General features: G+C 51.2%; 1 protein-coding gene across 1 annotated transcript in view; it reads left to right on the plus strand.

Moving 5' to 3' along the window:
* LOC134019463 (plexin-B1-like) overlaps nucleotides 1-22,500 on the plus strand; it is a 42,547-nt gene that overhangs the window by 4,188 nt on the left and 15,859 nt on the right. The window contains 10 exon segments of the mRNA XM_062460385.1: nucleotides 7,081-7,140; nucleotides 7,294-8,440; nucleotides 9,757-9,939; nucleotides 12,563-12,691; nucleotides 13,437-13,537; nucleotides 13,744-13,876; nucleotides 14,218-14,374; nucleotides 17,461-17,569; nucleotides 17,825-17,933; nucleotides 18,763-19,740. Of these exon segments, the coding sequence (XP_062316369.1) occupies nucleotides 7,304-8,440; nucleotides 9,757-9,939; nucleotides 12,563-12,691; nucleotides 13,437-13,537; nucleotides 13,744-13,876; nucleotides 14,218-14,374; nucleotides 17,461-17,569; nucleotides 17,825-17,933; nucleotides 18,763-19,740 (3,036 nt within the window). The 5' untranslated portion in view covers nucleotides 7,081-7,140; nucleotides 7,294-7,303.

The following is a 22,500-nucleotide window of genomic DNA, read 5'->3' on the forward strand; positions in this document are numbered from 1 at the left end:
GGGGTAGTCTCTCTAGACCAGCAGAGGGCGGTAGTCTCTCTAGACCAGCAGAGGGGGGTAGTCTCTCTAGACCAGCAGAGTGGGGTAGTCTCTCTAGACCAGCATGGTGGGGTAGTCTCTCTAGACCAGCAGAGGGGGGTAGTCTCTCTAGACCAGCAGAGGGGGGTAGTCTCTCTAGACCAGCAGAGGGGGGTAGTCTCTCTAGACCAGCATGGTGGGGTAGTCTCTCTAGACCAGCAGAGTGGGGTAGTCTCTCTAGACCAGCAGAGTGGGGTAGTCTCTCTAGAACAGCATGGTGGGTAGTCTCTCTAGACCAGCAGAGTGGGGTAGTCTCTCTAGACCAGCAGAGTGGGGTAGTCTCTCTAGACCAGCAGGGTGGGGTAGTCTCTCTAGACCAGCAGAGTGGGGTAGTCTCTCTAGACCAGCATGGTGGGGTAGTCTCTCTAGACCAGCAGAGTGGGGTAGTCTCTCTAGACCAGCATGGTGGGGTAGTCTCTCTAGACCAGCATGGTGGGGTAGTCTCTCTAGACCAGCAGAGTGGGGTAGTCTCTCTAGACCAGCAGAGTGGGGTAGTCTCTCTAGACCAGCAGGGTGGGGTAGTCTCTCTAGACCAGCATGGTGGGGTAGTCTCTCTAGACCAGCATGGTGGGGTAGTCTCTCTAGACCAGCAGAGTGGGGTAGTCTCTCTAGACCAGCATGGTGGGGTAGTCTCTCTAGACCAGCAGAGGGGGGTAGTCTCTCTAGACCAGCAGAGTGGGGTAGTCTCTCTAGACCAGCAGGGTGGAGTAGTCTCTCTAGACCTGCATGGTGGGGTAGTCTCTCTAGACCAGCATGGTGGGGTAGTCTCTCTAGACCAGCAGAGGGGGGTAGTCTCTCTAGACCAGCAGAGGGGGTTGTCTCTCTAGACCAGCAGAGTGGGGTAGTCTCTCTAGACCAGCATGGTGGGGTAGTCTCTCTAGACCAGCAGAGGGGGGTAGTCTCTCTAGACCAGCATGGTGGGGTAGTCTCTCTAGACCAGCATGGTGGGGTAGTCTCTCTAGACCAGCAGAGGGGGGTAGTCTCTCTAGACCAGCAGAGTGGGGTAGTCTCTCTAGACCAGCAGGGTGGGGTAGTCTCTCTAGACCAGCATGGTGGGGTAGTCTCTCTAGACCAGCAGAGTGGGGTAGTCTCTCTAGACCAGCATGGTGGGGTAGTCTCTCTAGACCAGCAGAGGGGGGTAGTCTCTCTAGACCAGCAGGGTGGGGTAGTCTCTCTAGACCAGCAGAGGGGGGTAGTCTCTCTAGACCAGCATGGTGGGGTAGTCTCTCTAGACCAGCAGAGGGGGGTAGTCTCTCTAGACCAGCATGGTGGGGTAGTCTCTCTAGACCAGCAGAGTGGGGTAGTCTCTCTAGACCAGCATAGTGGGGTAGTCTCTCTAGACCAGAAGAGGGGGGTAGTCTCTCTAGACCAGCAGAGGGGGGTAGTCTCTCTAGACCAGCAGAGGGGGGTAGTCTCTCTAGACCAGCATGGTGGGGTAGTCTCTCTAGACCAGCAGAGTGGGGTAGTCTCTCTAGACCAGCATGGTGGGGTAGTCTCTCTAGACCAGCATGGTGGGGTAGTCTCTCTAGACCAGCAGAGGGGGGTAGTCTCTCTAGACCAGCATGGTGGGGTAGTCTCTCTAGACCAGCAGAGGGAGGTAGTCTCTCTAGACCAGCAGAGGGGGGTAGTCTCTCTAGACCAGCAGAGGGGGGTAGTCTCTCTAGACCAGCATGGTGGGGTAGTCTCTCTAGACCAACAGAGTGGGGTAGTCTCTCTAGACCAGCAGAGTGGGGTAGTCTCTCTAGACCAGCATGGTGGGGTAGTCTCTCTAGACCAGCAGAGGGGGGTAGTCTCTCTAGACCAGCATGGTGGGGTAGTCTCTCTAGACCAGCATGGTGGGGTAGTCTCTCTAGACCAGCAGAGTGGGGTAGTCTCTCTAGACCAGCAGAGTGGGGTAGTCTCTCTAGACCAGCATGGTGGGGTAGTCTCTCTAGACCAGCATGGTGGGGTAGTCTCTCTAGACCAGCAGAGGGGGGTAGTCTCTCTAGACCAGCAGAGGGGGGTAGTCTCTCTAGACCAGCATGGTGGGGTAGTCTCTCTAGACCAGCATGGTGGGGTAGTCTCTCTAGACCAGCAGAGGGGGGTAGTCTCTCTAGACCAGCATGGTGGGGTAGTCTCTCTAGACCAGCAGAGGGGGGTAGTCTCTCTAGACCAGCAGGGTGGGGTAGTCTCTCTAGACCAGCAGAGGGGGGTAGTCTCTCTAGACCAGCATGGTGGGGTAGTCTCTCTAGACCAGCAGAGGGGGGTAGTCTCTCTAGACCAGCAGAGTGGGGTAGTCTCTCTAGACCAGCATGGTGGGGTAGTCTCTCTAGACCAGCAGAGGGGGGTAGTCTCTCTAGACCAGCAGGGTGGGGTAGTCTCTCTAGACCAGCATGGTGGGGTAGTCTCTCTAGACCAGCATGGTGGGGTAGTCTCTCTAGACCAGCAGAGTGGGGTAGTCTCTCTAGACCAGCAGAGGGGGGTAGTCTCTCTAGACCAGCATGGTGGGGTAGTCTCTCTAGACCAGCATGGTGGGGTAGTCTCTCTAGACCAGCAGAGGGGGGTAGTCTCTCTAGACCAGCATGGTGGGGTAGTCTCTCTAGACCAGCAGAGTGGGGTAGTCTCTCTAGACCAGCAGAGTGGGGTAGTCTCTCTACACCAGCAGAGTGGGGTAGTCTCTCTAGACCAGCAGAGGGGGGTAGTCTCTCTAGACCAGCATGGTGGGGTAGTCTCTCTAGACCAGCAGAGGGGGGTAGTCTCTCTAGACCAGCAGAGGGGGGTAGTCTCTCTAGACCAGCATGGTGGGGTAGTCTCTCTAGACCAGCAGAGGGGGGTAGTCTCTCTAGACCAGCATGGTGGGGTAGTCTCTCTAGACCAGCAGAGGGGGGTAGTCTCTCTAGACCAGCATGGTGGGGTAGTCTCTCTAGACCAGCAGAGGGGGGTAGTCTCTCTAGACCAGCAGGGTGGGGTAGTCTCTCTAGACCAGCAGAGGGGGGTAGTCTCTCTAGACCAGCATGGTGGGGTAGTCTCTCTAGACCAGCATGGTGGGGTAGTCTCTCTAGACCAGCAGAGGGGGGTAGTCTCTCTAGACCAGCATGGTGGGGTAGTCTCTCTAGACCAGCAGAGTGGGGTAGTCTCTCTAGACCAGCAGAGTGGGGTAGTCTCTCTAGACCAGCATGGTGGGGTAGTCTCTCTAGACCAGCAGAGTGGGGTAGTCTCTCTAGACCAGCATGGTGGGGTAGTCTCTCTAGACCAGCATGGTGGGGTAGTCTCTCTAGACCAGCAGAGTGGGGTAGTCTCTCTAGACCAGCAGAGGGGGGTAGTCTCTCTAGACCAGCATGGTGGGGTAGTCTCTCTAGACCAGCAGAGGGGGGTAGTCTCTCTAGACCAGCATGGTGGGGTAGTCTCTCTAGACCAGCATGGTGGGGTAGTCTCTCTAGACCAGCAGAGGGGGGTAGTCTCTCTAGACCAGCAGAGTGGGGTAGTCTCTCTAGACCAGCAGGGTGGAGTAGTCTCTCTAGACCTGCATGGTGGGGTAGTCTCTCTAGACCAGCATGGTGGGGTAGTCTCTCTAGACCAGCATGGTGGGGTAGTCTCTCTAGACCAGCAGAGTGGGGTAGTCTCTCTAGACCAGCAGGGTGGGGTAGTCTCTCTAGACCAGCATGGTGGGGTAGTCTCTCTAGACCAGCAGAGGGGGGTAGTCTCTCTAGACCAGCATGGTGGGGTAGTCTCTCTAGACCAGCATGGTGGGGTAGTCTCTCTAGACCAGCATGGTGGGGTAGTCTCTCTAGACCAGCATGGTGGGGTAGTCTCTCTAGACCAGCAGAGTGGGGTAGTCTCTCTAGACCAGCAGAGGGGGGTAGTCTCTCTAGACCAGCATGGTGGGGTAGTCTCTCTAGACCAGCAGAGGGGGGTAGTCTCTCTAGACCAGCAGGGTGGGGTAGTCTCTCTAGACCAGCATGGTGGGGTAGTCTCTCTAGACCAGCAGAGGGGGGTAGTCTCTCTAGACCAGCATGGTGGGGTAGTCTCTCTAGACCAGCAGAGTGGGGTAGTCTCTCTAGACCAGCAGAGTGGGGTAGTCTCTCTAGACCAGCAGAGTGAATGAGGCTCTGTGCCTAGTCAGTGTGGAGGTGGGATATGCTTATTCATGTCTGTTCGACCAGCTGCATAGATTACCACCCACCACACACACTCTAACATCCACATACAAACACACACACACTCTCTGTCTCACTCACACTCTATCTACACACGCACACTCTCTCTCTGTACACACACACACACTCTATCTTTCTCTCTCTCTCACACACACACACACTCTATCTTTCTCTCTCTCTCACACACACACACACACACACACACTCTTGCAGCAGCCTGTCTTTCAGCCGCCTCAATGGGCCTGAGAAGCTCTTTGTCATTTCTGGTTGTCTTGACGACATCCCAAAGAGACCAGAGTTCTAACTTCAACTTGAAGAATCAGCTTGCTGAAGACACACACACACACGTATCCCTCCATCTGTCTCGTAACCACGGTGGCAGCCGTCTGTCTGGTCAAATCTCTGTCCATCCCATCATGTCCATCCCATCATGTTCAGTTGTTGCTAGAGACAACACAACGGAAGTCCAATCCTCTCCTCCCTTCACTACCTCCCTCTGTTTTGAAGTCAGGGGGTGAAAGAGACTCTATTCCCCCAGACACAGACACCCCTCACTACAGGAAGGGCATTTAGAGAGGGAGGAGAGAGGGAGAGGGAGAGAGAGAAGGCAGAGAAAGGAAGAGAAAGAGACGTGTGTGTGTGTGTGGGTGTGTGTGTGTGTGTGTGTGGTCGGAAGTGAAGGAGGGCCAACCATGAGTACATCCTCCTTTCATAATATTAGCTCTTTCACTCTGATCTCTCTATGGTGACCACACACACAGCAACAACACACACACACAATGACACACAAGCTATACTTTGTTGAATTAGGCATTTTTATTTATATATTTTCATTCTATCGTATTAAAATGTTTCAAATTATAAAGCTAGAAGTACCCCATGGCACATCTTATTTGTTAGCGGGTACCTTCATCTGCCTCTGTTAGCGGTTAGCCTCATCTGCCCCTGTTAGCGGTTAGCTTCATCTGCCTCTGTTAGCGGGTACCTTCATCTGCCTCTGTTAGCAGTTAGCTTCATCTGCTTCTGTTAGAGGTTAGCTTCATCTACATCTGCCTCTGTTAGCGGTTAGCCTCATCTGCCTCTGTTAGCGGTTAGCTTAATCTACATCTGCCTCTGTTAGCGGTTATCCCCCACCTGCGTTTGACATCTTACATGTTTCCTTGTCATAACCTACTATCTCGTAAAACAAACAAATGAATGAAACACATCGTAAACACATCTAAATGAGTCTCCTCTTTTTGAGGTATTTAGGTTGTTTGGAAAGTAAACTTGTATTCGGTGGTCTGGCACACCGCCGTGGTGGAGTTCTGCTGGCGTTCATGTTGAGGAGAAACTAAAGATTAGAAGTAGAGGTCACCTGTTCTAGATCGTAAATTAGAAAGCCCTCAGAAACACACACATTCTCTCTCACACACAAACACACCGTCTCTCTTACACACATGGACACAACCTCTCTCTTACACACAGTCATACACACACAAAATGTCTCTCTCACACTAGGACTTTGTCTAGAAAGGCTCCTAGCTCATGTCTGGTATGTGTGTGTGGTGTGTGTGCGGTGTCTGTGTGTGCTCATGTGTGTTTGCAGGGGGTTAGACAGCAACAGTGTGTGTGTGCTTCAGTGTGAGAGAGAAATTAAGACAGATTGTCTGTGTGTGTGAGAGAGCTGATCCGAGGTCATCCCTAACTCAAACAGACGGTACTGTCCCATGTGGCTGGGCGCCAGGGCAACCCTCCAGCCCCAGCCTGGCCCTGCCAGGACCCCAAGACTTGGGCCCTGAGGCCGGGTACTAGCTGGGGATCCCCCTTTCCCTGGCACTCTGGCTGTCTCCCCTCTCTCCCCCCCCCTCTCTCTCCCCCTCTCCCCCCCCCTCTCTCCCCCTCTCTCTCCCCCTCTCTCTCCCTCTGTCTCCCTCTCTCTCCCCCTCTGTCTCCCCCTCTCTCTCCCTCTGTCTCCCCCTCTCTCTCCCTCTCTATCTAAGACTCTGGTCCTGACCTCACATTCTTCATGGGGTCCCTGACCCTCGCTGCTGATTAGAGCTGTCCATGGAGACTCTGGTGAATGGAGACACTGACCATAGAGACTCAGGGGAATGGAGAGAGAAAGAGAGGGAAGGGAGAAGGAGAGAGAAAGCTGGAGAGAAAGTTAGACATGAATCATGTACAAAGTGGCAGATATCAAGTTTCCTTGAAGTGTATGCATGTGTATGTGTAAGTGTGTGTGTGCATATGTGTGTGTGTGCGCCCCCAGTCCTGCCGTCCAGCCTCTAACCCTCAGGTTATTTCTAGTCCCCTCGGAGCGTAGCAGACATTCCACACACAGCTACGAAGCACACAGCCTAGGGGCAATCACACCATGCTCTTCATCTTGAACTGGGCACACACTTACACACCCCCACACACACATCATCTTGGCTCCAGGGTGGGGCTTGGGTTGGGGTGAAACAGGCTGTGAAATAAACCCACCCTACACACACACACACAACACACAGCGCTCACTCAAACACTGTCACACACACTGGTACAAGAGGTTAGTGGTGTGGCCAAGAAGAAACATACCTCTAATCTTCTCCTCATGAATAAGTAAATAGTTTAAGACACTTAGCAGACACACACACAGCAAGACACACACACACACCATGACGCACGCATGCACACACACCATCACATGCACACAGCAAGACACAAACACACACACAGCAAGACACACACAGACACAGCAAGACACACACACTTAGCAGACATGGAGGAGGCAAGACAAACACACCTGCTACCTTTAATGTTCATGCATACACTCCAGACTCACCCTTTCTCTGTCCTGTCTCACCCCCCTTCCTCCTCCCCTCCTCCCTCCCCCTCTCTGCAGGAGGAGAGATGGGGTCCGTGTCCAGGTGATCCAGGCTTCTCCAGATCAGAACCCTCCATGGTAAGCTTCATATCTACCCTGCCATAGCCTGAGGGTTATCCATAGCTAGGGCTAGGACTACGACCGGGGCTAAGGTTTAGGCTAAGGTTTAGGCTATTAGCCTATTGTCTCTATCCCTCCCTCTCTTACCCCAAACTCCCTCTGTCTCTCCAGATCATTGACCATGCCACACCTGCAGGGGGCGCCACACAGGTCTACGTCCTCCCTCCCCTCCCTCCTCCTCCTCCTCCTCCCCCTCCTCTCCTCCCCCACCACCCTGGACGCCCGTTCCTACCCCCTCTTCTCCCGTAACGACACTGAGTTCCAACACCTGGTGCTCCACTCGGACCCCAGGGTGACCCGCATCTACGTGGGGGCCCGGGACCACCTCTTCCAGCTGGGGGCCGTCGGGGGGCCGGGGGGCACCCTCCGTCTGGAGCAGGAGGAGACCACGGGCCCCGTCAGCGACAGCAAGGACTGCCTCCCCCCCGTGACCCCGGACAACTGTCCGCAGGGGCGCCGCACCAGCAACCACAACAAGCTGCTCCTGGTGGACGCAGGTGCAGGTGAGCTGATCACCTGTGGCAGCGTCCTGCAGGGAACCTGTCAGAAACGCAGCCTGGGCAACATCAGCCAGGTGCTCTACTCCGCCCACCGCCCCGTCGACACGCAGTACGTGGCTGCTAACGACCCAGACGTGTCCACGGTGGGGCTGGTGGTGCAGAGGGCCGAGGGGGCGGTGCTGTACGTGGGGCGGGGCTACACCAGCGGGCACCCGCCCATCTCCACGCGCCACCTGGCGACCGCGCCCGTGTTCTCGTATGAGGAGACTGCCAAGCTGGGCGTGGCCGGGCGGCTGTCGGAGTACGACCACCATTTCGTGGCGGCGTTCTCCAGAAGCGGGTTTGTCTACTTCCTGTTTTACCGGCGTGACATCAAGGCCCTGACGCGCGAGTACCGGACCTTCGCCGCCCGCGTCTGCACGGACGACTCCTCCTACTACTCCTACGTAGAGGTGCCTCTCGTCTGCCGCTCCTCCTCCACCTCCTCTTCCTCTTCAGGGAGGGTCTACAACCTCCTCCAGGCGGCCCAGGTGGGAGAGGGGTCAGGCGGGGAGGGCCAGGCCGTCCTGGGGGTCTTCTCCTCCAGGCTGGGCCCCCTGGAGGCCTCGGCCCTCTGCCTGTTCCCCCTGGAGGAGCTGGACCGCCGCATGGACTCCGCCAGGGACCTCTGCTACACGCAGGACGGGAGGGCGGAGGACGGAGGAGAGGGGGCCTACATCGAGTACGAGGTCAAATCCAGCTGCGCCAACCTGCCGCAGGTGAGGAAAGCGCCCCCTAGGGGATGGGAGGATTGTGGAGTGAGAGAGATGGAAGGAGTGAGAGAGATGGAAGGAGTGAGAGAGATGGAAGGAGTGAGAGAGATGGAAGGAGTGAGAGAGATGGAAGGAGTGAGAGAGATGGAAGGAGAGAGAGAGATGGAAGGAGTGAGAGAGATGGAAGGAGTGAGAGAGATGGAAGGAGTGAGAGAGATGGAAGGAGTGAGAGAGATGGAAGGAGTGAGAGAGATGGAAGGAGTGAGAGAGATGGAAGGAGTGAGAGATATGGAAGGAGTGAGAGAGATGGAAGGAGTGAGAGATAGAGGGAGAGAGAGATAGAGGGAGAGAGAGATAGAGGGAGAGAGAGATAGAGGGAGTCAAATCAAGTCACACCAACCTGCCCACGGCCCCCACCTGGAAGACACTGGTACTGCAGGGGCAGTCTGGATGATGATCACTGTAACTGTCTCCTGGTATCTCTCCTCTACTTCTCCTCAGGGATTAAATGTAATTTTGATGTAAGTTTTAGCTTGTTTTTTGTCCTACTTTTCTATAAAGGAAAAGCCAAACTAACTGCCACTTACTCTAGTTATCCTGGTTGGACCTCCTGGCTTGTAAGCTCTCACTGAGAGAGCGAAAGGGGGGAGGGAGTTGGAGAGAGTGACAGATAGGAAGAGAAAAAGAGACAGTGAGATGAGAGAGAGATGGACAGAGAGAAAAGAGAAAGGGAAGGAGTAGAGAGAGAGGGAGAGCAGAAAGGGATGCAGTGAAGACAGAAGTCTTCATAATAAACGAGAGGAAGAAGAGAGTGACCCAGTTGTGGAGGTTGGGGTCAGCGAGGAGCCTTGCCTTCCCTCTCTCTGGGACTGCCAGAGTCGAGAGGGATTATTATCTCTGGCAGAAGTACACATTCCTGTACACACACACAGACACACACACACACAGATACACACACTGTGTGGTTATTTTGCGCTGTGCCTGGTAAACACAGACCCTTTCTTGACTACTGAAACACTGTTAGAACTCTGACCTCTGAAACACTGTTAGAACTCTGACCTCTGAAACACTGTTAGAACTCTGACCTCTGAAACACTGTTAGAACTCTGACCTCTGAAACACTGTTAGAACTCTGACCTCTGAAACACTGTTAGAACTCTGCACTTCTGATCATGGATCTTCAGCTGTACTTTCTAGAATCATGATTTGTACATCGCTTTGGATGAAAGCATCTGTTAAACAAAGAAAATGTAAAAGGTAACACACACATATACAAGTGCACGGGCACACACACTAAGCTACAGTACGTATCGCTGTTCTAGAACACCCTGAAGGCGTATCCCTGTGGCTCAGACCACACCCCCAGTCCAATGGCGAGCCGGGTCCCGCTGGAAGCCGATGCGGTATTGGTCAGCTCGCCCGCCCGTCTCACAGCCGTGGCGGTCAGCGTGAGGGAGGGACATTCCATCGCCTTCCTGGGAGATGACCAGGGAAACCTCCACAAGGTACTTTCATGTGTAGCCGAGCGCTTAAACCCCCTCCTCAGGTATCAGGCCACCCGTGCTAGTGAACCGCTAGCTTTTCGTTGGTGTAGATTTTCATATTGTCTTTTCAGGTCTTCAAATTTTGCACGCTAGTTAGCTCCCTGTCACGTGACAACAGAGTGCAGTGACAAGGAGTGATTGACGGCTATTATCAACCAATCTGAAATCTGCATTAAAGTTAAGAAAGTGAAGATTAAGTTTAATTGACAATATACAGAGATGGGAAATAACTAAGTATTTTTAATTTCCTGCTGTCACGCACCACAAACGTAAGATAGTCTACAAAGCTACCATGGAGCAAGGCAGAAGGCAACAAGAAAAAAAAGTTTGAAAAAAAAGTTTTTTTAAAGGTTGAAAATTTGTATTTAGCAAAGGTTTCCAAAAAAAAGTTTAGAAAGATTGAAAAATGTTTGCTAAAAAAACATTCTGCATATTGCATAACCCAGGTCAACAAATTCCGGTAGCTCGCAGTACCAGTTAGCTAAACACCGCTTAGCCAGTTAGCTAAGTACTTAGTTAATCTGGTCGCTCGCAGTACTAGCCAGTTAGCTAAGCACTTCGTTAATCCGGTAGCTCGCGGTACCAGTTAGCTAAGCACTGCTTAGCCAGTTAGCTAAGTACTTAGTCCGGTAGCTCGCGGTACCAGTTAGCTAAGCACCGTTTAGCCAGTTAGCTAAGTACTTCGTTACCTTTGTTGTCCTTGTCTCAGCGCTGTTGCTCAGCAATTATTGTGGTGGGACTGATCGATTATCAATAAACCACGAGAGGGGCATCAAATTGTGCGGGAGCAATCGATGCAATCTACTATCTGAACTATTGGATTGGATAGACAGACCATATACTATACTTGCTAGACAACAGTTCAATTGGAAATGCGTCAAACCATATTTCCAGCAATTTTTTTTTTTTTTTTTTTTTTTTTTTTTTTCTATCAATACATTTCAAACTTACTTGGGGGCATATTTTCAGTTTGCAGACAGTTTGAATCACGATTGAGCTAACACAATAAAATTAACGGAATGTTTAAGTTATATTATAGTTTAGGATTTTTTGGGGACAGGATTGCCCAATTTCTTAGTTTTGATGCAACTGTGTCAGTCACACCTTTAGGTCTCATTCTAAATTCACTTTTAGTATTTGTATGTGTTCAAGAAGCCAAACATGTATGTTGTATGCTTTTTAATCTATACAATCTTCATAAATAATAATAAGCATACTAATTTGAAAAATACAGAGATATCAGTTGTAAAATGTAAGTACACCCATGAAAACTCTTGTCTTTCTCCAAATATTTGCCCATTTGATATGAGTTTAAACAACAGGTTTGGAGGTGAGATAGTTAAATAACCTGCCCCAGTGCAGCGGCCACAAGCACTCTTCCTCACATCTCCCCCAGAAACTCAATCTTGTCTAGTTATACTCTAGAATACTCTAGAATAATGCATTCACCTCTCTTCTCTCTCCCCTCCCTCTCTACTCTCTCCCCTCCCTCCCCTCTCTACGCTCTCCCTAGCCCAATCTCTTTCCCCTTCCTCTCCCCTCCCTCCCTCCCTCCCTCCCTCCCTCCCTCCCTCCCTCCCTCCCTCCCTCCCTCTCTCCCCTCCCTCCCTCTCTCCCCTCCCTCCCTCTCTCCCCTCCCTCTCTCCCATCCCTCCCTCCCTCCTCCTAATCAGACAGGATTATCTCATCTCAACAGGCCACATTCCACAGCTTCCACATACATGAATGAACACACACACTTATACATACAATCACACACACATACACACTACCACACACCCATGGCAGTTCATACACACACACAACCATACGTATGCCCACACACACAGACACACATTTATATACACAACCTCACACACTCATTCCTTCCCCCACACTCTCTCTCTCTCTCTGGATGTTCTGATCCAGCCTGGCTCCTCACACACTCATTCCTTCCCCCACTCTCTCTCTCTCTCTCTGGATGTTCTGATCCAGCATGGCTCCTCAGTTCCTCCACTGTCTTCTGTGTGTCATCACCTTTCACCTCTCACCATGGTAACAGGTTTACAGGTTTTAACAGGGTTAAGATAGATCAGACCAGCTCTACCCCATACTCACAGCCATGTCCTACACTCAGGAGAGAGAGAGAGTGTGTGTGAAATCTAATCTCTGCCTCCATATCCTGATTCTGTGGAGGTGGAGATTTCATTAAAGCTTCTACACTCAGATGAACAGGATTCCCCTCTCTCTCCTCTCTCTCCTCTCTCCTTCTCTCTCCTCTCCTCTATTCTCTCCTCTCTCTCTCCTCTCTCTCTCTCCTCTCGTATCTCCCTTTTTCTCCTTAGTGTTTAGTGCTAACCTCTTTCTGTTAGATGTCCAGGATTTTTGTTAGAGTTCAGATCACTCCTGGCATCTGTAACTTAACACCAATAGAGAGAGATGGGAAGAGGGGGAGGGAGAAATTGCACTGTAAATTTGTTTCTGTAACTGTGTGTGTGTCTGCGTGTGCATGTGTGTCTGCATGTGGGTGTGTGTTTGTGTGTGTGCTTGTCCGTGTGTGTGTGCTTGTGCGTGTGTGTGTGCTTGTGCGTGCGTGTGTGTGCAGGTGTTCCTGGGTCCAGGGGGACAGGTAGAGAGGTACTCCGTCACCTCTGTCCAGCCAGACTCTGCTGTCCACCCTGACCTGCTGCTGGACTCTTCTGGAACACACATCTACATCATGACCACACACACTGTGAGTCTCACACACACACATCTACATCATGACCACACACACTGTGAGTCTCACACACATGCATACACACACGCACCCACTGTGTGTATCTGTGTGTGTATGTGAGCGTGTTTCTGTGTGTGTACCAGCTGTATGCTGTTCAACAATTCACCTCATTGTGTGTGATTAGTCTCACTGGGGCTCTTCCTGAAAGCAGCATGGTGAAGTTAGACAGACCCACACTGGATAAAGAGACAGGCTGGTCAGAGGTCAAGGGTCCAGCCTCAGGGGGACTGGAGGCAGGGGGTGAGGGGGGTGGAGGAGGATGGGGCGAGGGGGGGGGGTTAAGATCAGGGGTGAGGGGGGTGGAGGAGGATGGGGCAGGGGGGGTTAAGATCAGGGGTGAGGGGGGTGGAGGAGGATGGGGCAGGGGGGGTTAAGATCAGGGGTGAGGGGGGTGGAGGAGGATGGGGCAGGGGGGGTTAAGATCAGGGGTGAGGGGGGTGGAGGAGGATGGGGCAGGGGGGGTTAAGATCAGGGGTGAGGGGGGTGGAGGAGGATGGGCAGGGGGGGTTAAGATCAGGGGTGAGGGGGGTGGAGGAGGATGGGGCAGGGGGGGTTAAGATCAGGGGTGAGGGGGGTGGAGGAGGATGGAGGAAAGCAGGGGGTAGGGGGGGAGGGGAACACCAGTTGAGTTGTTATAAAAAGCAGCAGATTAAATATTGAACATTTGAAGGCCGTCACAGTGTCAGTCCCACCCCCCCAGGTGGAGCGGCGACCCGTGGCGGAGTGTGGAGAACACCTGGACTGTGCAGGCTGTCTGCAGGCCCGGGACCCATACTGTGGATGGTGCGTCCTGGAGGGCAGGTGAGAGAAACAGACATGGAGGTCTGGAGGACAGGTGCATGTATGGTAGGGGGGGCAGAGAGGGAGGGGCAGAGAGGGAGGGGCAGAGGGGGAGGGGAGGGGGGGTCAGAGGGGGAGGGGGGGCAGAGAGGGAGGGGAGGGGAGGGTGGGGGCATTCAACAGAGCTGCTAATTTAAATCCCTGTATGGTTTCTCCCTCCCCACCAGGTGTGTCCAGAGGTTGGAGTGCCTGGGGGGGGCCCGGGGGGGGCAGTGGTTGTGGAGTTTTGACCGCCAGCAGAGCTGTCTGAGAGCCCAGTTCCTCAGCATCAACAACATCAGCAGAGGAGAGAGAGCTGAGGTAGGACACACACACTCACACTCTCTATCACTCTGTTTTGTTCTGTCTCTTGAATTCTTTACTTGGATTGTTTATGTAAATCTTTCTTGTTGTACCTCTTCCCCTCTCCCTTTGCTCCCCTCCCTCCTTCCTTCCTTTCTCTCTCTCTCTCTCTCTCTCTCTCTCTCTCTCTCTCTCTCTCTCTCTCTCTCTCTCTCTCTCTCTCTCTCTCTCTCTCTCTCTCTCTCTCTCTCTCTCTCTCTCTCTCTCTCTCTCTCTCTCCCTCTCTCTCTCCCCCTCTCTCTCTCTCCCCCTCTCTCTCTCTCTCTCTCTCTCTCTCTCCCCCTATGCCCCGCCCCCAGGTGGTGGTGTCGGTCCCAGCCCTACCCAGCCTATCAGAGGGGGAGTCCTACTCCTGCTTCTACCAGGACACCCGGAGCCCCGCCTCCATCACCGACACTGGCGTCACCTGCTCCACCCCCGACGCCAACACCCTGCCTCCTATTGGTCAAGGTCAGGGTAAGTGATGGCTGACAGCCTCTCCGCATCAATGTCTGATAACCTGCTTCTGCTCAGGGCTGGTAGCCAGGCTAGCGGGTAGTCAGCTGTTCTCTCCACTTAGTTTGTGTTTACAGACTGGGAGGTGTGCTTACAGACTGGGAGGTGTGCTTACAGACTGGGAGGTGTGTTTACAGACTGGGAGGTGTGTCTACAGACTGGGAGGTGTGTCTACAGACTGGAAGGTGTGTCTACAGACTGGGAGGTGTGCTTACAGACTGGGAGGTGTGTTTACAGACTGGGAGGTGTGTTTACAGACTGGGAGGTGTGCTTACAGACTGGGAGGTGTGTTTACAGACTGGGAGGTGTGTTTACAGACTGGGAGGTGTGCTTACAGACTGGGAGGTGTGTCTACAGACTGGGAGGTGTGCTTACAGACTGGGAGGTGTGTTTACAGACTGGGAGGTGTGCTTACAGACTGGGAGGTGTGCTTACAGACTGGGAGGTGTGCTTACAGACTGGGAGGTGTGTTTACAGACTGAGAGGTGTGTTTACAGACTGGGAGGTGTGTTTACAGACTGGGAGGTGTGCTTACAGACTGGGAGGTGTGTTTACAGACTGAGAGGTGTGTTTACAGACTGGGAGGTGTGCTTACAGACTGGGAGGTGTGTTTACAGACTGGGAGGTGTGCTTACAGACTGGGAGGTGTGTTTACAGACTGGGAGGTGTGCTTACAGACTGGGAGGTGTGCTTACAGACTGAGAGGTGTGTTTACAGACTGGGAGGTGTGCTTACAGACTGGGAGGTGTGCCTACAGACTGGGAGGTGTGCCTACAGACTGGGAGGTGTGCTTACAGACTGGGAGGTGTGTTTACAGACTGGGAGGTGTGCTTACAGACTGGGAGGTGTGTTTACAGACTGGGAGGTGTGTTTACAGACTGGGAGGTGTGCTTACAGACAGGGAGGTGTGTTTACAGACTGGGAGGTGTGTTTACAGACTGTGAGGTGTGTTTCAGTGTTGTCGTACTCGGTCGGTCTCGAGACAACATTTTGAAGGTCTCTGTGTCGTTTCGGAATCTACCGCATTTTTACTCGCTCTTGTCTCGGACAAAGAGGACTCAGGATTTTATTTTAAGACCGGTCCAGACCACAACTGTGGGAATATCACTAAATTGCCTGTGCATTGTTTAATTTATTTGTTAATATCATTACTGTTATTGGATGTAAAACGTCACGCTTCAAATGCAACCAATAACCTAATTCATTTCTAATTTGAAATTACCCATCACCCCTCCTTGCACCACAAAAGTGAATGAGGAAGATAGGCGAAACAGTGGCTGTCTAAAGAATGCGTTCTATTTGAAAATCCGCGGGTTTTCGTTGGAATTCTGCACCCGCGTATTACGTTTGGGCCTGGTCATGACTTGGTCTCGGTTTAGGTGGTCTTGACTACAACACTGCCCTTCAAAGGCAAAATACCTTAACTCACCAGAGTGTAGAACTGAGAAAAATGACTTCAAAGTTTTTTAGTTGTCCTGCCAAATGTATTATAGGTAGGACACTGGAAATCTGGCAGTTTGATGTTTTAGTAAATACATTTATCTACATAAAAAATATTGATCTTAAACTTCACTTTTGACCCCTATTTTGAAGTTACGGTACTGAACGTTGATGCCAAGGCAAAAAACAGCAACTTCCGTTTCTTTGCTCACTTGGTTGCTGATCACGATATAAACTCTGTATATTATAAGCCTGTGTAACATACAGGTGGGTGACTGTCACAAGACTCGTGTTTTTGATTGAATTGCCAGGGTAGGATACTCACGAACGACTCATGTTTGGGATGTTTTGTGTTGAACACCAGCGAGTAGGCTAGGCTAATGCTCAAAAATCATGCTGTGGATTTAACTTCTTGTTACAAGAAAAGGCAGGCCATCAAATTCATTGTTTAACTGCTGCTCAACAACGACAACGGAGATTGTCAAAGTAGCTGAAAGATTCGTTGGTAGTCGCTATGAGATTTTTTGTTGTTGCTAGGTTACCTAGTAGTTAGGGTAAGTAAGTGAAACCGTAACTCAGTTTGAACTTTCTTGAGTGCCGCAAAACAAAGGCAAAGAACAGCAACTGATGTTAAGGCATTCTGCCTTGGCTTTTCTAGGGATTTTGGAAGTTACGGTGAAGACAACCCCCTATTTTCTGAAAAATGTTCTTAAATGTTCCAAAAATGACAAAAACTAATTTTCGACAAAATTGAAGTTACGGTCTTTTGCCACAGAACACTGGTATTTGTGTTGTGTTGGAACAGCTGTGTGTGCAGTGTTTGTTTTTGTGTTGGAACAGGAAGTGGCAGTGTTTGTGTTGTGTTGGAACAAGAAGTGGCAGTGTTTGTTTTTTGTTTGAACAGGAAGTGGCAGTGTTTGTGTTTTGTTTGTACAGGAAGTGGCAGTGTTTGTGTTTTGTTTGTACAGGAAGTGGCAGTGTTTGTGTTTGTGTTGGAACAGGAAGTGGCAGTGTTTGTGTTATGTTTGTACAGGAAGTGGCAGTGCTTGTGTTTGTTTGTACAGGAAGTGGCAGTGTTTGTGTTTTGTTTGTACAGGAAGTGGCAGTGTTTGTGTTTTGTTTGTACAGGAAGTGGCAGTGTTTGTGTTGTGTCAGAAAAGGAAGTGGCAGTGTTTGTGTTGTCGGAACAGGAAGTAGCAGTGTTTGTGTTTTGTTTGAACCTACTATTAATCAATACATTACCCAGTATCCTAACTTTTTTACATGGTTTTTGTGTCGGGAAAATGGAGGATAGGTGTAGCCTATGGATTTAGCTTTGTTTTGCAATTGTAGGCTACTGTTAACAATTATATAGCTATGATAATTATACTCAGATAATTTAGATTGAGATATAAGCCTATGCCTGATGCCTAAACATTTGAAATCACAAACTACCATATAGCCATACGTTTAACATGGCTATGGTGTGTAGCCTATATCAAATCATTGTTCATCATTGTTTAATTAGGCTAAATGTTGTAGGCTATTTAAGTTGATTTTCTATAAATGTAGCCTACATATTGAACTGATGCGAATAAGAAAATAAGATTGTCCGTGTGTGGTTATAGACTCAGTGACGGTGCCACTGTCTGTGCGCTTCCTGAACGTGACGCTGGTGTCCGCTGAGTTCACCTTCTACGACTGTGAGCTGGTGCAGGAGCTGTCTGGACGCAGACCGTGAGATACACACACAGTCACACACACACACACACACACTGTCACACACACACACACACACACTGTCACACACACACACACTGTCACACACACACACACACACACACACTGTCACACACACACACACACACACACTGTCACACACACACACACACACACACTGTCACACACACACACACACACTGTCACACACACACACACTGTCTCACACACACCCCTGGCTAACTGCCTCCTCCCCCCTGGCTCCTGCTGCAGGTGCCGGGGGTGCGTGAGCAGCCGCTGGGGCTGTAACTGGTGCATCCACCAGCACCTGTGCACCCACAAACACACCTGCGACCTGGGCGTCACCATCCACAACCAGCAGGTAGGCCTAGCATCACGCTAACTAGCACTGTCCAAACTTATTTTTTTATTTGAATTGTTTAGATTAGATTCCATTTTATTGCACAGAGTAAAAATACTGAGCCACACACAACCAGCAGGTAGGTATCCTAGCAACATGCTAAAGAGGTGTAGGTGTCCTAGCAACATGCTAAAGAGGTTAGTGTTGTTAGTGTATGCACCTACCATAGAGCGTGAACTCACCCCTGGTCCTAGGGAACTCACCCCTGGTCCTAGGGAACTCACCCCTGGTCCTACTGGTCATAGGGAACTCACCCCTGGTCCTACTGGTCCTAGGGAACTCACCCCTGGTCCTAGGGAACTCACCCCTGGTCCTACTGGTCCTAGGGAACTCACCCCTGGTCCTACTGGTCCTAGGGAACTCACCCCTGGTCCTAGGGAACTCACCCCTGGTCCTACTGGTCCTAGGGAACTCACCCCTGGTCCTACTGGTCCTAGGGAACTCACCCCTGGTCCTAGGGAAATGGGCATGTGAGGTGTTTGGATTATATTTACCAAAATGTTATCATATAGAAAAAAACATTCTAATCAAATATAAAGTCACCAGGTTTTCTGGATAGACACCATCTCCGTTTCATGGACATTCTGTGTGCTAAATGTTTAATAAAAAATGTATGTTTGTTTGTGTTTGTTCTCACTGTTCAGTGTGCTGAGTCATAGTAATTCCATTGTTTTGTTGACAGTGTTTTTCAGCATTTGTTTGTGTGAATTCATGTTTATTCCTTTTGTTTTACCCTTGTCCCTTTTCTATCCATGCTCTCCCCTCTCTTGTCATGTGTGTTCCTCTCAAGTACAAACCACCACTACCCTCCATCCCCACCCCCACCACCACCGCTGCCAGCTCCCCCACAACGACCAAAACACAAGACTCCTCCCAATCAACTGTCCCAACCTCCCCCTCTCGCCCACCCCTACTCCAGGGGGCATCTGCCCAACCCACCTCTCCTGTCACAACCACCCCAGCACCCCAGCCCACTACCACTGGCCAGGCCAACGCCTCTCCCTGGTCCCCCCTGATCACTCCCCCCTCCAGCGCTCCCCTGGGCGCCACCCCCACCACCCAGCAGGGGGGAGAGGCCTCGGCTGGGGGGGGCGGGGAGAGCATCTCCAGGGCAACAACAGAGCCAGGGGAGGGGGGGACAGAGACAGGAGAGGGCCCCAGGACCCACACCCAGACCGATCCTCAGGACTGGCTTCTGGAGGCCCCGGAAACTACATTTCCCAGCAGCCCTAGCAGCGTGTCAGAGTCTGACCTCACCGCCACCTCCTCCGGTGGGGTGGCCCTGCTGGGGTTCCCCTTCACTTCCCTGGACCCAAAGACCCCCCACCCCGCCCCCTCGAAGGGGCCGGAGGAGAGGCTGGGAGGAGGGGAGGAGGAGGAGGAGGAGGGAGAAATTGAGAAGTTGGATGGAGAGATGGAGACTGGCACAACAGTGTTGAGTGTCACCATGCCCACTGAAGTCGTTGGTACCAACCAGACCTCACCTTTCCGTGCCCACACACCACACCCTGCCCCCAACTCTCACCCCATCTCCAATCCCAACCCCGACCCTATTTCTGACCCTGACCCCAGTCCCAATCCTGACCCTGACCCTAGTCCCAACCCTGATCCCAGCCCTGACCCTATCTCCAGTCCCAACCCTGACCCTAGTCCCAACCCTGACCCTAGTCCCAACCCTGACCCTGAACCTAGTCCCAACCCTGACCCCAGCCGTGACTCTGCCCTGTCAGCAGAGTACCAGTCAGACCCAGCGGAGCCAGGCCTCGTGGTGAGTGCTTTTGTCAGGGACAACTGGACTGGCTCCACAGCTAGCCATGCTACACAGTTAGCCATGCTACACTGTTATCCATGCTCCACAGCTAGCCATGCTACACAGTTAGCCATGCTCCACAGCTAGCCATGCTACACAGTTAGCCATGCTACACTGTTATCCATGCTCCACAGCTAGCCATGCTACACATTTAGCCATGCTCCACAGCTAGCCATGCTACACAGTTAGCCATGTTCCACAGCTAGCCATGCTACACAGCTAGCCATGCTACACTGTTATACATGCTCCACAGCTAGCCATGCTACACAGTTAGCCATGCTCCACAGCTAGCCATGCTACACAGTTAGCCATGTTCCACAGTTAGCCATGCTCCACAGCTAGCCATGCTCCACAGTTAGCCATGCTCCACAGCTAGCCATGCTACACAGTTAGCCATGCTCCACAGTTAGCCATGCTCCACAGCTAGCCATGCTACACAGTTAGCAATGCTACACAGTTAGCCATGCTCCACAGTTGGCCATGCTCCACAGCTAGCCATGCTACACAGTTAGCCATGCTCCACAGCTAGCCATGCTACACAGTTAGCCATGCTCCACAGTTAGCCATGCTCCACAGCTAGCCATGCTACACAGTTAGCTATGCTACACAGTTAGCCATGCTACACAGCTAGTCAGGATACACAGCTAGCCATGCTACACAGCTAGCCATGGTACACAGTTAGTCAGGATACACAGCTAGCAATGGTACACAGCTACTCTGTAGCGCAGGGGTCCCCAAACTTTTTTCTGCAAGGGCCAGATCATTTTCCTTTCTTTAATGTGGGGCCTGATCGGTCTGTAACAGAAAATACCATGGGCCGGAGTAACTACCAGTATTATTGTTGAGATTTTATTATGATTTTAAATGTATTTATTATACTAGATTAGTTTATTATTTTGTTATGCACCATACATCCGTACATATCAATTGGTATATAGCCTATTAAAAGAGCATTATTACTATCGTAATTACCTTTTTTCATATTCATTGCTATTGAAATCAAAACATTTACTTACGTATGCAAAAATAATCAGTGTGAACTTTTCTTTATTTTTTTAATAAAAAACTAAACTAAAAACATCTCTGACATTGTTCAGAGGGCCGGTCCAAATGCGTGGGCGGGCCATAGTTTGGGGACCCCTGCTCTAGCGAAACATTTTACACAAAACCCCACTGCTAGTCTACTCTTTGAAGTCCAGTTGGTTTTGCATACCACCGATCCCAAGCCTCTTGTCAGTTCAGCAGAAATGTTATAAACAGGGTTCATGAACTACAGCTGCTATAAAGCTGTTTCTCTGCATCCCTCCTCCTGTGTCTCTCTGGTCCGAGTGATTCACGTTTTGTTGATGTAATGTCTCCATTGGCGCTGTGATTTGCTCGTTTACCTTTTGGTGCTGATACAGAACTCAACTTTTGCCAAAAGAAAATATCTGTTTAAACCGTACCGTACGTATGTTGTTTGTTTCAACATGTCATGAACACTTCTGCTTCCTAATTACACATCTTAAATTGCATCATAACTGATGGTAGCACTGTGTCAGGATTGAATCAGCTTTGTGTATGTGTTTTAATGTGTGTGTTTATGGATTGTGTGTATAATGGTTTGTGTGTTTATGGTGTGTGTGTGTATGGTGTGTGCGTGGGTGTGTGTGTGTATATGGTGTGTGTGTGTATGGTGTGTGTGGGTGCATGGTGTGTGTGTGTGCATGGTGTGTGTGTGTGTATGGTGTGTGTGTGTATGGTGTGTGTGGGTGCATGGTGTGTGTGTGTATGGTGTGTGTGTGTTTGGTGTGTGTGTGTATGGTGTGTGTGTGCATGGTGTGTGTGTGTGTATGGTGTGTGTGTGTATGGTGTGTGTGTATGGTGTGTGTGTATGGTGTGTGTGTGTACGGTGTGTGTGTGTGTGTGTGGGTGTATGGTGTGTGTGGGTGTATGGTGTGTGTGTGTATGGTGTGTGTGTGTATGGTGTGTGTGAGGGTGCATGGTGTGTGTGTGTGTGTGTGTGTGTGTGTGGTGTGTGTGTGTATGGTGTGTGTGGGTGGTGTGTGTGGGTGCATGGTGTGTGTGTGTGTGTGTATGGTGTGTGTGTGTGTGTGTATGGTGTGTGCGTGGGTGTGTGTGTGTATGGTGTGTGTGTGTATGGTGTGTGTGTGTGTGTATGGTGTGTGTGTGTGTGTGTGGTGTGTGTGTGTATGGTGTGTGTGTGTATGGTGTGTGTGTGTGTGTATGGTGTGTGTATGGTGTGTGTATGGTATGTGTGTGTGTGTGTGTATGGTGTGGGTGTGTGTGTGTGTGTGTGTGTGTGTGTGTATGGTGTGTGTGTGTATGGTGTGTGTGTGGGTGCATGGTGTGTGTGTGTGTGTGTGTGTGTGTATGGTGTGTGCGTGGGTGTGTGTGTGTGTATGGTGTGTGTGTGTGTGTGTGTATGGTGTGTGTGTGTGGTGTGTGTGGGTGCATGGTGTGTGTGTGGTGTGTGTGGGTGCATGGTGTGTGTGTGTATGGTGTGTGTGGGTGCATGGTGTGTGTGTGTATGGTGTGTGTGGGTGCATGGTGTGTGTGTGTGTGTGGGTGCATGGTGTGTGTGTGTGTGTGGGTGCATGGTGTGTGTGTGTGTGTGTGTGTGGGTGCATGGTGTGTGTGTGTATGGTGTGTGTGTGTGTATGGTGTGTGTGTATGGTGTGTATGGTGTGTGTGTGTTCCAGCAGGACTGTCTGCCTA

Source organism: Osmerus eperlanus, chromosome 4, assembly GCF_963692335.1.
Source record: "Osmerus eperlanus chromosome 4, fOsmEpe2.1, whole genome shotgun sequence".
Lineage (NCBI taxonomy): Eukaryota > Metazoa > Chordata > Actinopteri > Osmeriformes > Osmeridae > Osmerus > Osmerus eperlanus.